The 15,536-nt window shown below is 41.9% G+C and overlaps 1 protein-coding gene across 1 annotated transcript in view; it reads left to right on the plus strand.

Moving 5' to 3' along the window:
* LOC132389263 (uncharacterized) overlaps positions 1-15,536 on the plus strand; it is a 136,751-nt gene that overhangs the window by 93,426 nt on the left and 27,789 nt on the right. The window contains exons 14-20 of the mRNA XM_059961758.1: positions 875-1,144; positions 3,206-3,475; positions 5,535-5,804; positions 7,867-8,136; positions 10,199-10,468; positions 12,530-12,799; positions 14,862-15,131. Of these exons, the coding sequence (XP_059817741.1) occupies positions 875-1,144; positions 3,206-3,475; positions 5,535-5,804; positions 7,867-8,136; positions 10,199-10,468; positions 12,530-12,799; positions 14,862-15,131 (1,890 nt within the window). The remainder of the gene's footprint in view (positions 1-874; positions 1,145-3,205; positions 3,476-5,534; positions 5,805-7,866; positions 8,137-10,198; positions 10,469-12,529; positions 12,800-14,861; positions 15,132-15,536) is intronic.

Genomic DNA, 15,536 nt, shown 5'->3' on the forward strand with positions numbered 1-15,536 from the left:
AGAATATAGTACTGATGCTACGACTCTTGACTTTGTGGAGGATCGGAGGGATAAAGAGGTCCGAGTCCATAGAGCGCTCAAAGCTGCTGTGCAGGTTGACTGTGGTTATTCAGGCAAATGGTGCATTGGATTTCATCAGTCATGCGACTGACGTTAACACAAGAATCCTGTTCATATTCTGTCCTACAGATTGTGGTCCCGGTCAATTGTGACCCAGCCCAAGAATCCCCTCATAACAAGTGTCTCTACCAAGTTGAGAAATATAGATCTATTTAGAACGTATAAGTAAACTATCAGACAATAATAAATGTGTGATTAATCCTTAGTTAGTGCTTCAAGGATCTAAAATACATTTCAATAGATACGGGTGAAATTGGTCACGAAACAACCTCAGAGTACATTAATCCATAATTACTGTTTCAGAGATTTAATATCCATTTAAATAGATACGGGTAAAATTTGACCTGGAAGAGCCTCACTGTAAAAAACAAAATTGTAGCACCTGTACAAAAGTGCAGACTTTTAAAATATTCTCATTGTCGCGCTTTTTAGATCAGTTTAAGAAAAGTCATCAGCTGGTGGAGATGGCATTTAGTACGCACTTCCTGTTGTCAATCGCCAAATATGACCCGAACAGACTGTAACGGGATAGAGCCGAGAGGTGGTTTTGCAGCTATATAGGTTCGAGCTCAAAACCCACTTGGAGTACCGTGCTCAATTTTGGACGTCTTATTACTGGAAGGATGATGTAACCATAGAAACCGTGCAGAAGTTATTTACAATGATGCTTCCCGGATTGATTTTCATGCCTTACGAGACGAATGATTACCATTCCTGCAGAATAACTAACAGGATATTCTAATTTCCCCGGTAGGGTTTAAAGGACACGCTGGCATGCCTCAAGAAATAACGCCGGAAGCATCAAATGAAAATGAACAACACCAGAAAGACCGCCCTCAATCTCATAATGGTTCCAAGCAAAATCTTGATGCTGATCGATATCCGGCCAAATCTCAGCCATGGACTTTGAAACAACCAGTTCACGAAAGCAAAGAAACCATCGACAGGAAAGACGATGAAGATCAAACATCGTCAACACAAGGAGCGGAGATGCAAAGCCCAAAAGAGAATATTGATGGGAATGGTAAGGGTGTTTTATTTTGTTACAATAAAAAGCAGCAAAATGCGTTTTAAAGATAATGCACAGAGAATATTTCAGCCGTGTTCTGAAGCACGAGGACAAATTTTTATATTACAGCAGTTACTTCGATGAGCTCAATATAAACTGAAGCAGTTTATCATTTTGTGAAAATAGAATATTTCGCCCAGGAAACCAACATAAAATGCCGCAGGAACTCTGCAAGTCAGGCTGCACGTTATGAAACAACTAAACTGTCATTGTCCAACTTGTGTGCTATTGTACTCAGATCAGAACCTGTGCTGGCAGCTGCTCATCCAGCTGGCAGAGTTGAAGCCTGACATTAGGGGAGATATGTTGGAGATTTTGGAAAGAATCAAGTTTGTTAAGTCATCGGGTTCGTACGGGATGTACCATAGGATAATGTGGGAAAAGGGAGTGGAGACTGCTGAAAGTCCGACGATGATCTTTGCATCATCAATGGAGAGGGGTGAGTTTCCGGAGGATTGGAGGTTTCCCAATGTTATACCCTTATTCACAAAAGATGTGCAGAGTTTACCTAGGAAAATTTCAGACCAATGGGTCTGACATCAGTGGTTGGTAAGTTGATGGAGAAGATTCTGAAAGGCAGGATTATTGACGATTTGCAGAGGCATGATATGATTTGGAACAGTCAGCATGGGTTTGTCAAAGGCAGGTCGTCACTTACAATCCTGACTGAATTTTTTGAGGATGTGGTTAAACACTTTGAGGAAGATAGAGCCGTAGACTGATTTCGGCATGGTATTTGATAAGGTACGACCTGCAAGACTTACTTAGATACTAAACTGGCCTGGGATACAAGGAGACATGGCTCTGTGGATACAGAACAGGCTGGCAAATAGAAGGCAAGAATGGTTGTGGACGGGTCGTCTTCTGCATAGAGTTCGGTGACAAGAGGTATGACTCAGGGATGTGTACGGTTACTCCTACTCTTCGAGATTTTATTAAAAATGACTTGGATGATGAAGCCGAGAGATTCGCTTGTAAAGACGCTGGCAGCACAAATGTTGGGGCTGTACTGGATAGTGTGGACGGTGTCAGAGTTTACAGCGGTATATTGATACGATTCTAAAGTGGGCTGAGACTTGGCAGATGGAATTCAACACTGACCAGTGTGAGGAGGTTGAAATTCGAAGGTCAGATAGGATGGCAGAATATAGTACTGATGCTACGACTCTTGACTTTGTGGAGGATCGGAGGGATAAAGAGGTCCGAGTCCATAGAGCGCTCAAAGCTGCTGTGCAGGTTGACTGTGGTTATTCAGGCAAATGGTGCATTGGATTTCATCAGTCATGCGACTGACGTTAACACAAGAAACCTGTTCATATTCTGTCCTACATATTGTGGTCCCGGTCAATTGTGACCCAGCCCAAGAATCCCCTCATAACAAGTGTCTCTACCAAGTTGAGAAATATAGATCTATTTAGAACGTATAAGTAAACTATCAGACAATAATAAATGTGTGATTAATCCTTAGTTAGTGCTTCAAGGATCTAAAATACATTTCAATAGATACGGGTGAAATTGGTCACGAAACAACCTCAGAGTACATTAATCCATAATTACTGTTTCAGAGATTTAATATCCATTTAAATAGATACGGGTAAAATTTGACCTGGAAGAGCCTCACTGTAAAAAACAAAATTGTAGCACCTGTACAAAAGTGCAGACTTTTAAAATATTCTCATTGTCGCGCTTTTTAGATCAGTTTAAGAAAAGTCATCAGCTGGTGGAGATGGCATTTAGTACGCACTTCCTGTTGTCAATCGCCAAATATGACCCGAACAGACTGTAACGGGATAGAGCCGAGAGGTGGTTTTGCAGCTATATAGGTTCGAGCTCAAAACCCACTTGGAGTACCGTGCTCAATTTTGGACGTCTTATTACTGGAAGGATGATGTAACCATAGAAACCGTGCAGATGTTATTTACAATGATGCTTCCCGGATTGATTTTCATGCCTTACGAGACGAATGATTACCATTCCTGCAGAATAACTAACAGGATATTCTAATTTCCCCGGTAGGGTTTAAAGGACACGCTGGCATGCCTCAAGAAATAACGCCGGAAGCATCAAATGAAAATGAACAACACCAGAAAGACCGCCCTCAATCTCATAATGGTTCCAAGCAAAATCTTGATGCTGATCGATATCCGGCCAAATCTCAGCCATGGACTTTGAAACAACCAGTTCACGAAAGCAAAGAAACCATCGACAGGAAAGACGATGAAGATCAAACATCGTCAACACAAGGAGCGGAGATGCAAAGCCTAAAAGAGAATATTGATGGGAATGGTAAGGGTGTTTTATTTTGTTACAATAAAAAGCAGCAAAATGCGTTTTAAAGATAATGCACAGAGAATATTTCAGCCGTGTTCTGAAGCACGAGGACAAATGATTATATTACAGCAGTTTCTTCGATGAGCTCAATATAAACTGAAGCAGTTTATCATTTTGTGAAAATAGAATATTTCGCCCAGGAAACCAACATAAAATGCCGCAGGAACTCTGCAAGTCAGGCCGCACGTTATGAAACAACTAAACTGTCATTGTCCAACTTGTGTGCTATTGTACTCAGATCAGAACCTGTGCTGGCTGCTGCTCATCCAGCTGGCAGAGTTGAAGCCTGACATTAGGGGAGATATGTTGGAGATTTTGGAAAGAATCAAGTTTGTTAAGTCATCGGGTTCGTACGGGATGTACCATAGGATAATGTGGGAAAAGGGAGTGGAGACTGCTGAAAGTCCGACGATGATCTTTGCATCATCAATGGAGAGGGGTGAGTTTCCGGAGGATTGGAGGTTTCCCAATGTTATACCCTTATTCACAAAAGATGTGCAGAGTTTACCTAGGAAAATTTCAGACCAATGGGTCTGACATCAGTGGTTGGTAAGTTGATGGAGAAGATTCTGAAAGGCAGGATTATTGACGATTTGCAGAGGCATGATATGATTTGGAACAGTCAGCATGGGTTTGTCAAAGGCAGGTCGTCACTTACAATCCTGACTGAATTTTTTGAGGATGTGGTTAAACACTTTGAGGAAGGTAGAGCCGTAGACGGATTTCGGCATGGTATTTGATAAGGTACGACCTGCAAGACTTACTTAGATACTAAACTGGCTTGGGATACAAGGAGACATGGCTCTGTGGATACAGAACAGTCTGGCAAATAGAAGGCAAGAATGGTTGTGGACGGGTCGTCTTCTGCATAGAGTTCGGTGACAAGAGGTATGCCTCAGGGATGTGTACGGTTACTCCTACTCTTCGAGATTTTTTTAAAAATGACTTGGATGATGAAGCCGAGAGATTCGCTTGTAAAGACGCTGGCAGCACAAATGTTGGGGCTGTACTGGATAGTGTGGACGGTGTCAGAGTTTACAGCGGTATATTGATACGATTCTAAAGTGGGCTGAGACTTGGCAGATGGAATTCAACACTGACCAGTGTGAGGAGGTTGAAATTCGAAGGTCAGATAGGATGGCAGAATATAGTACTGATGCTACGACGCTTGACTTTGTGGAGGATCGGAGGGATAAAGAGGTCCGAGTCCAAAGAGCGCTCAAAGCTGCTGTGCAGGTTGACTGTGGTTATTCAGGCAAATGGTGCATTGGATTTCATCAGTCATGCGACTGACGTTAACACAAGAATCCTGTTCATATTCTGTCCTACAGATTGTGGTCCCGGTCAATTGTGACCCAGCCCAAGAATCCCCTCATAACAAGTGTCTCTACCAAGTTGAGAAATATAGATCTATTTAGAACGTATAAGTAAACTATCAGACAATAATAAATGTGTGATTAATCCTTAGTTAGTGCTTCAAGGATCTAACACATTTCAATAGATACGGGTGAAATTGGTCACGAAACAACCTCAGAGTACATTAATCCATAATTACTGTTTCAGAGATTTAATATCCATTTAAATAGATACTGGTAAAATTTGACCTGGAAGAGCCTCACTGTAAAAAACAAAATTGTAGCACCTGTACAAAAGTGCAGACTTTTAAAATATTCTCATTGTCGCGCTTTTTAGATCAGTTTAAGAAAAGTCATCAGCTGGTGGAGATGGCATTTAGTACGCACTTCCTGTTGTCAATCGCCAAATATGACCCGAACAGACTGTAACGGGATAGAGCCGAGAGGTGGTTTTGCAGCTATATAGGTTCGAGCTCAAAACCCACTTGGAGTACCGTGCTCAATTTTGGACGTCTTATTACTGGAAGGATGATGTAACCATAGAAACCGTGCAGATGTTATTTACAATGATGCTTCCCGGATTGATTTTCATGCCTTACGAGACGAATGATTACCATTCCTGCAGAATAACTAACAGGATATTCTAATTTCCCCGGTAGGGTTTAAAGGACACGCTGGCATGCCTCAAGAAATAACGCCGGAAGCATCAAATGAAAATGAACAACACCAGAAAGACCGCCCTCAATCTCATAATGGTTCCAAGCAAAATCTTGATGCTGATCGATATCCGGCCAAATCTCAGCCATGGACTTTGAAACAACCAGTTCACGAAAGCAAAGAAACCATCGACAGGAAAGACGATGAAGATCAAACATCGTCAACACAAGGAGCGGAGATGCAAAGCCCAAAAGAGAATATTGATGGGAATGGTAAGGGTGTTTTATTTTGTTACAATAAAAAGCAGCAAAATGCGTTTTAAAGATAATGCACAGAGAATATTTCAGCCGTGTTCTGAAGCACGAGGACAAATTTTTATATTACAGCAGTTACTTCGATGAGCTCAATATAAACTGAAGCAGTTTATCATTTTGTGAAAATAGAATATTTCGCCCAGGAAACCAACATAAAATGCCGCAGGAACTCTGCAAGTCAGGCTGCACGTTATGAAACAACTAAACTGTCATTGTCCAACTTGTGTGCTATTGTACTCAGATCAGAACCAGTGCTGGCAGCTGCTCATCCAGCTGGCAGAGTTGAAGCCTGACATTAGGGGAGATATGTTGGAGATTTTGGAAAGAATCAAGTTTGTTAAGTCATCGGGTTCGTACGGGATGTACCATAGGATAATGTGGGAAAAGGGAGTGGAGACTGCTGAAAGTCCGACGATGATCTTTGCATCATCAATGGAGAGGGGTGAGTTTCCGGAGGATTGGAGGTTTCCCAATGTTATACCCTTATTCACAAAAGATGTGCAGAGTTTACCTAGGAAAATTTCAGACCAATGGGTCTGACATCAGTGGTTGGTAAGTTGATGGAGAAGATTCTGAAAGGCAGGATTATTGACGATTTGCAGAGGCATGATATGATTTGGAACAGTCAGCATGGGTTTGTCAAAGGCAGGTCGTCACTTACAATCCTGACTGAATTTTTTGAGGATGTGGTTAAACACTTTGAGGAAGGTAGAGCCGTAGACTGATTTCGGCATGGTATTTGATAAGGTACGACCTGCAAGACTTACTTAGATACTAAACTGGCCTGGGATACAAGGAGACATGGCTCTGTGGATACAGAACAGGCTGGCAAATAGAAGGCAAGAATGGTTGTGGACGGGTCGTCTTCTGCATAGAGTTCGGTGACAAGAGGTATGCCTCAGGGATGTGTACGGTTACTCCTACTCTTCGAGATTTTTTTAAAAATGACTTGGATGATGAAGCCGAGAGATTCGCTTGTAAAGACGCTGGCAGCACAAATGTTGGGGCTGTACTGGATAGTGTGGACGGTGTCAGAGTTTACAGCGGTATATTGATACGATTCTAAAGTGGGCTGAGACTTGGCAGATGGAATTCAACACTGACCAGTGTGAGGAGGTTGAAATTCGAAGGTCAGATAGGATGGCAGAATATAGTACTGATGCTACGACTCTTGACTTTGTGGAGGATCGGAGGGATAAAGAGGTCCGAGTCCATAGAGCGCTCAAAGCTGCTGTGCAGGTTGACTGTGGTTATTCAGGCAAATGGTGCATTGGATTTCATCAGTCATGCGACTGACGTTAACACAAGAATCCTGTTCATATTCTGTCCTACAGATTGTGGTCCCGGTCAATTGTGACCCAGCCCAAGAATCCCCTCATAACAAGTGTCTCTACCAAGTTGAGAAATATAGATCTATTTAGAACGTATAAGTAAACTATCAGACAATAATAAATGTGTGATTAATCCTTAGTTAGTGCTTCAAGGATCTAAAATACATTTCAATAGATACGGGTGAAATTGGTCACGAAACAACCTCAGAGTACATTAATCCATAATTACTGTTTCAGAGATTTAATATCCTTTTAAATAGATACGGGTAAAATTTGACCTGGAAGAGCCTCACTGTAAAAAAAAAAAATTGTAGCACCTGTACAAAAGTGCAGACTTTTAAAATATTTTCATTGTCGCGCTTTTTAGATCACTTTAAGAAAAGTCATCAGCTGGTGGAGATGGCATTTAGTACGCACTTCCTGTTGTCAATCGCCAAATATGACCCGAACAGACTGTAACGGGATAGAGCCGAGAGGTGGTTTTGCAGCTATATAGGTTCGAGCTCAAAACCCACTTGGAGTACCGTGCTCAATTTTGGACGTCTTATTACTGGAAGGATGATGTAACCATAGAAACCGTGCAGAAGTTATTTACAATGATGCTTCCCGGATTGATTTTCATGCCTTACGAGACGAATGATTACCATTCCTGCAGAATAACTAACAGGATATTCTAATTTCCCCGGTAGGGTTTAAAGGACACGCTGGCATGCCTCAAGAAATAACGCCGGAAGCATCAAATGAAAATGAACAACACCAGAAAGACCGCCCTCAATCTCATAATGGTTCCAAGCAAAATCTTGATGCTGATCGATATCCGGCCAAATCTCAGCCATGGACTTTGAAACAACCAGTTCACGAAAGCAAAGAAACCATCGACAGGAAAGACGATGAAGATCAAACATCGTCAACACAAGGAGCGGAGATGCAAAGCCTAAAAGAGAATATTGATGGGAATGGTAAGGGTGTTTTATTTTGTTACAATAAAAAGCAGCAAAATGCGTTTTAAAGATAATGCACAGAGAATATTTCAGCCGTGTTCTGAAGCACGAGGACAAATGATTATATTACAGCAGTTTCTTCGATGAGCTCAATATAAACTGAAGCAGTTTATCATTTTGTGAAAATAGAATATTTCGCCCAGGAAACCAACATAAAATGCCGCAGGAACTCTGCAAGTCAGGCCGCACGTTATGAAACAACTAAACTGTCATTGTCCAACTTGTGTGCTATTGTACTCAGATCAGAACCTGTGCTGGCTGCTGCTCATCCAGCTGGCAGAGTTGAAGCCTGACATTAGGGGAGATATGTTGGAGATTTTGGAAAGAATCAAGTTTGTTAAGTCATCGGGTTCGTACGGGATGTACCATAGGATAATGTGGGAAAAGGGAGTGGAGACTGCTGAAAGTCCGACGATGATCTTTGCATCATCAATGGAGAGGGGTGAGTTTCCGGAGGATTGGAGGTTTCCCAATGTTATACCCTTATTCACAAAAGATGTGCAGAGTTTACCTAGGAAAATTTCAGACCAATGGGTCTGACATCAGTGGTTGGTAAGTTGATGGAGAAGATTCTGAAAGGCAGGATTATTGACGATTTGCAGAGGCATGATATGATTTGGAACAGTCAGCATGGGTTTGTCAAAGGCAGGTCGTCACTTACAATCCTGACTGAATTTTTTGAGGATGTGGTTAAACACTTTGAGGAAGGTAGAGCCGTAGACTGATTTCGGCATGGTATTTGATAAGGTACGACCTGCAAGACTTACTTAGATACTAAACTGGCCTGGGATACAAGGAGACATGGCTCTGTGGATACAGAACAGGCTGGCAAATAGAAGGCAAGAATGGTTGTGGACGGGTCGTCTTCTGCATAGAGTTCGGTGACAAGAGGTATGCCTCAGGGATGTGTACGGTTACTCCTACTCTTCGAGATTTTTTTAAAAATGACTTGGATGATGAAGCCGAGAGATTCGCTTGTAAAGACGCTGGCAGCACAAATGTTGGGGCTGTACTGGATAGTGTGGACGGTGTCAGAGTTTACAGCGGTATATTGATACGATTCTAAAGTGGGCTGAGACTTGGCAGATGGAATTCAACACTGACCAGTGTGAGGAGGTTGAAATTCGAAGGTCAGATAGGATGGCAGAATATAGTACTGATGCTACGACTCTTGACTTTGTGGAGGATCGGAGGGATAAAGAGGTCCGAGTCCATAGAGCGCTCAAAGCTGCTGTGCAGGTTGACTGTGGTTATTCAGGCAAATGGTGCATTGGATTTCATCAGTCATGCGACTGACGTTAACACAAGAATCCTGTTCATATTCTGTCCTACAGATTGTGGTCCCGGTCAATTGTGACCCAGCCCAAGAATCCCCTCATAACAAGTGTCTCTACCAAGTTGAGAAATATAGATCTATTTAGAACGTATAAGTAAACTATCAGACAATAATAAATGTGTGATTAATCCTTAGTTAGTGCTTCAAGGATCTAAAATACATTTCAATAGATACGGGTGAAATTGGTCACGAAACAACCTCAGAGTACATTAATCCATAATTACTGTTTCAGAGATTTAATATCCTTTTAAATAGATACGGGTAAAATTTGACCTGGAAGAGCCTCACTGTAAAAAAAAAAAATTGTAGCACCTGTACAAAAGTGCAGACTTTTAAAATATTTTCATTGTCGCGCTTTTTAGATCACTTTAAGAAAAGTCATCAGCTGGTGGAGATGGCATTTAGTACGCACTTCCTGTTGTCAATCGCCAAATATGACCCGAACAGACTGTAACGGGATAGAGCCGAGAGGTGGTTTTGCAGCTATATAGGTTCGAGCTCAAAACCCACTTGGAGTACCGTGCTCAATTTTGGACGTCTTATTACTGGAAGGATGATGTAACCATAGAAACCGTGCAGAAGTTATTTACAATGATGCTTCCCGGATTGATTTTCATGCCTTACGAGACGAATGATTACCATTCCTGCAGAATAACTAACAGGATATTCTAATTTCCCCGGTAGGGTTTAAAGGACACGCTGGCATGCCTCAAGAAATAACGCCGGAAGCATCAAATGAAAATGAACAACACCAGAAAGACCGCCCTCAATCTCATAATGGTTCCAAGCAAAATCTTGATGCTGATCGATATCCGGCCAAATCTCAGCCATGGACTTTGAAACAACCAGTTCACGAAAGCAAAGAAACCATCGACAGGAAAGACGATGAAGATCAAACATCGTCAACACAAGGAGCGGAGATGCAAAGCCTAAAAGAGAATATTGATGGGAATGGTAAGGGTGTTTTATTTTGTTACAATAAAAAGCAGCAAAATGCGTTTTAAAGATAATGCACAGAGAATATTTCAGCCGTGTTCTGAAGCACGAGGACAAATGATTATATTACAGCAGTTTCTTCGATGAGCTCAATATAAACTGAAGCAGTTTATCATTTTGTGAAAATAGAATATTTCGCCCAGGAAACCAACATAAAATGCCGCAGGAACTCTGCAAGTCAGGCCGCACGTTATGAAACAACTAAACTGTCATTGTCCAACTTGTGTGCTATTGTACTCAGATCAGAACCTGTGCTGGCTGCTGCTCATCCAGCTGGCAGAGTTGAAGCCTGACATTAGGGGAGATATGTTGGAGATTTTGGAAAGAATCAAGTTTGTTAAGTCATCGGGTTCGTACGGGATGTACCATAGGATAATGTGGGAAAAGGGAGTGGAGACTGCTGAAAGTCCGACGATGATCTTTGCATCATCAATGGAGAGGGGTGAGTTTCCGGAGGATTGGAGGTTTCCCAATGTTATACCCTTATTCACAAAAGATGTGCAGAGTTTACCTAGGAAAATTTCAGACCAATGGGTCTGACATCAGTGGTTGGTAAGTTGATGGAGAAGATTCTGAAAGGCAGGATTATTGACGATTTGCAGAGGCATGATATGATTTGGAACAGTCAGCATGGGTTTGTCAAAGGCAGGTCGTCACTTACAATCCTGACTGAATTTTTTGAGGATGTGGTTAAACACTTTGAGGAAGGTAGAGCCGTAGACGGATTTCGGCATGGTATTTGATAAGGTACGACCTGCAAGACTTACTTAGATACTAAACTGGCCTGGGATACAAGGAGACATGGCTCTGTGGATACAGAACAGTCTGGCAAATAGAAGGCAAGAATGGTTGTGGACGGGTCGTCTTCTGCATAGAGTTCGGTGACAAGAGGTATGCCTCAGGGATGTGTACGGTTACTCCTACTCTTCGAGATTTTTTTAAAAATGACTTGGATGATGAAGCCGAGAGATTCGCTTGTAAAGACGCTGGCAGCACAAATGTTGGGGCTGTACTGGATAGTGTGGACGGTGTCAGAGTTTACAGCGGTATATTGATACGATTCTAAAGTGGGCTGAGACTTGGCAGATGGAATTCAACACTGACCAGTGTGAGGAGGTTGAAATTCGAAGGTCAGATAGGATGGCAGAATATAGTACTGATGCTACGACTCTTGACTTTGTGGAGGATCGGAGGGATAAAGAGGTCCGAGTCCATAGAGCGCTCAAAGCTGCTGTGCAGGTTGACTGTGGTTATTCAGGCAAATGGTGCATTGGATTTCATCAGTCATGCGACTGACGTTAACACAAGAATCCTGTTCATATTCTGTCCTACAGATTGTGGTCCCGGTCAATTGTGACCCAGCCCAAGAATCCCCTCATAACAAGTGTCTCTACCAAGTTGAGAAATATAGATCTATTTAGAACGTATAAGTAAACTATCAGACAATAATAAATGTGTGATTAATCCTTAGTTAGTGCTTCAAGGATCTAAAATACATTTCAATAGATACGGGTGAAATTGGTCACGAAACAACCTCAGAGTACATTAATCCATAATTACTGTTTCAGAGATTTAATATCCATTTAAATAGATACGGGTAAAATTTGACCTGGAAGAGCCTCACTGTAAAAAACAAAATTGTAGCACCTGTACAAAAGTGCAGACTTTTAAAATATTCTCATTGTCGCGCTTTTTAGATCAGTTTAAGAAAAGTCATCAGCTGGTGGAGATGGCATTTAGTACGCACTTCCTGTTGTCAATCGCCAAATATGACCCGAACAGACTGTAACGGGATAGAGCCGAGAGGTGGTTTTGCAGCTATATAGGTTCGAGCTCAAAACCCACTTGGAGTACCGTGCTCAATTTTGGACGTCTTATTACTGGAAGGATGATGTAACCATAGAAACCGTGCAGAAGTTATTTACAATGATGCTTCCCGGATTGATTTTCATGCCTTACGAGACGAATGATTACCATTCCTGCAGAATAACTAACAGGATATTCTAATTTCCCCGGTAGGGTTTAAAGGACACGCTGGCATGCCTCAAGAAATAACGCCGGAAGCATCAAATGAAAATGAACAACACCAGAAAGACCGCCCTCAATCTCATAATGGTTCCAAGCAAAATCGTGATGCTGATCGATATCCGGCCAAATCTCAGCCATGGACTTTGAAACAACCAGTTCACGAAAGCAAAGAAACCATCGACAGGAAAGACGATGAAGATCAAACATCGTCAACACAAGGAGCGGAGATGCAAAGCCCAAAAGAGAATATTGATGGGAATGGTAAGGGTGTTTTATTTTGTTACAATAAAAAGCAGCAAAATGCGTTTTAAAGATAATGCACAGAGAATATTTCAGCCGTGTTCTGAAGCACGAGGACAAATTTTTATATTACAGCAGTTACTTCGATGAGCTCAATATAAACTGAAGCAGTTTATCATTTTGTGAAAATAGAATATTTCGCCCAGGAAACCAACATAAAATGCCGCAGGAACTCTGCAAGTCAGGCTGCACGTTATGAAACAACTAAACTGTCATTGTCCAACTTGTGTGCTATTGTACTCAGATCAGAACCTGTGCTGGCAGCTGCTCATCCAGCTGGCAGAGTTGAAGCCTGACATTAGGGGAGATATGTTGGAGATTTTGGAAAGAATCAAGTTTGTTAAGTCATCGGGTTCGTACGGGATGTACCATAGGATAATGTGGGAAAAGGGAGTGGAGACTGCTGAAAGTCCGACGATGATCTTTGCATCATCAATGGAGAGGGGTGAGTTTCCGGAGGATTGGAGGTTTCCCAATGTTATACCCTTATTCACAAAAGATGTGCAGAGTTTACCTAGGAAAATTTCAGACCAATGGGTCTGACATCAGTGGTTGGTAAGTTGATGGAGAAGATTCTGAAAGGCAGGATTATTGACGATTTGCAGAGGCATGATATGATTTGGAACAGTCAGCATGGGTTTGTCAAAGGCAGGTCGTCACTTACAATCCTGACTGAATTTTTTGAGGATGTGGTTAAACACTTTGAGGAAGGTAGAGCCGTAGACTGATTTCGGCATGGTATTTGATAAGGTACGACCTGCAAGACTTACTTAGATACTAAACTGGCCTGGGATACAAGGAGACATGGCTCTGTGGATACAGAACAGGCTGGCAAATAGAAGGCAAGAATGGTTGTGGACGGGTCGTCTTCTGCATAGAGTTCGGTGACAAGAGGTATGCCTCAGGGATGTGTACGGTTACTCCTACTCTTCGAGATTTTTTTAAAAATGACTTGGATGATGAAGCCGAGAGATTCGCTTGTAAAGACGCTGGCAGCACAAATGTTGGGGCTGTACTGGATAGTGTGGACGGTGTCAGAGTTTACAGCGGTATATTGATACGATTCTAAAGTGGTCTGAGACTTGGCAGATGGAATTCAACACTGACCAGTGTGAGGAGGTTGAAATTCGAAGGTCAGATAGGATGGCAGAATATAGTACTGATGCTACGACTCTTGACTTTGTGGAGGATCGGAGGGATAAAGAGGTCCGAGTCCATAGAGCGCTCAAACCTGCTGTGCAGGTTGACTGTGGTTATTCAGGCAAATGGTGCATTGGATTTCATCAGTCATGCGACTGACGTTAACACAAGAATCCTGTTCATATTCTGTCCTACAGATTGTGGTCCCGGTCAATTGTGACCCAGCCCAAGAATCCCCTCATAACAAGTGTCTCTACCAAGTTGAGAAATATAGATCTATTTAGAACGTATAAGTAAACTATCAGACAATAATAAATGTGTGATTAATCCTTAGTTAGTGCTTCAAGGATCTAAAATACATTTCAATAGATACGGGTGAAATTGGTCACGAAACAACCTCAGAGTACATTAATCCATAATTACTGTTTCAGAGATTTAATATCCTTTTAAATAGATACGGGTAAAATTTGACCTGGAAGAGCCTCACTGTAAAAAAAAAAAATTGTAGCACCTGTACAAAAGTGCAGACTTTTAAAATATTTTCATTGTCGCGCTTTTTAGATCACTTTAAGAAAAGTCATCAGCTGGTGGAGATGGCATTTAGTACGCACTTCCTGTTGTCAATCGCCAAATATGACCCGAACAGACTGTAACGGGATAGAGCCGAGAGGTGGTTTTGCAGCTATATAGGTTCGAGCTCAAAACCCACTTGGAGTACCGTGCTCAATTTTGGACGTCTTATTACTGGAAGGATGATGTAACCATAGAAACCGTGCAGAAGTTATTTACAATGATGCTTCCCGGATTGATTTTCATGCCTTACGAGACGAATGATTACCATTCCTGCAGAATAACTAACAGGATATTCTAATTTCCCCGGTAGGGTTTAAAGGACACGCTGGCATGCCTCAAGAAATAACGCCGGAAGCATCAAATGAAAATGAACAACACCAGAAAGACCGCCCTCAATCTCATAATGGTTCCAAGCAAAATCTTGATGCTGATCGATATCCGGCCAAATCTCAGCCATGGACTTTGAAACAACCAGTTCACGAAAGCAAAGAAACCATCGACAGGAAAGACGATGAAGATCAAACATCGTCAACACAAGGAGCGGAGATGCAAAGCCTAAAAGAGAATATTGATGGGAATGGTAAGGGTGTTTTATTTTGTTACAATAAAAAGCAGCAAAATGCGTTTTAAAGATAATGCACAGAGAATATTTCAGCCGTGTTCTGAAGCACGAGGACAAATGATTATATTACAGCAGTTTCTTCGATGAGCTCAATATAAACTGAAGCAGTTTATCATTTTGTGAAAATAGAATATTTCGCCCAGGAAACCAACATAAAATGCCGCAGGAACTCTGCAAGTCAGGCCGCACGTTATGAAACAACTAAACTGTCATTGTCCAACTTGTGTGCTATTGTACTCAGATCAGAACCTGTGCTGGCTGCTGCTCATCCAGCTGGCAGAGTTGAAGCCTGACATTAGGGGAGATATGTTGGAGATTTTGGAAAGAATCAAGTTTGTTAAGTCATCGGGTTCGTACGGGATG

Source organism: Hypanus sabinus, unplaced genomic scaffold (assembly GCF_030144855.1).
Source record: "Hypanus sabinus isolate sHypSab1 unplaced genomic scaffold, sHypSab1.hap1 scaffold_52, whole genome shotgun sequence".
NCBI classification, from domain to species: Eukaryota; Metazoa; Chordata; class Chondrichthyes; order Myliobatiformes; family Dasyatidae; genus Hypanus; species Hypanus sabinus.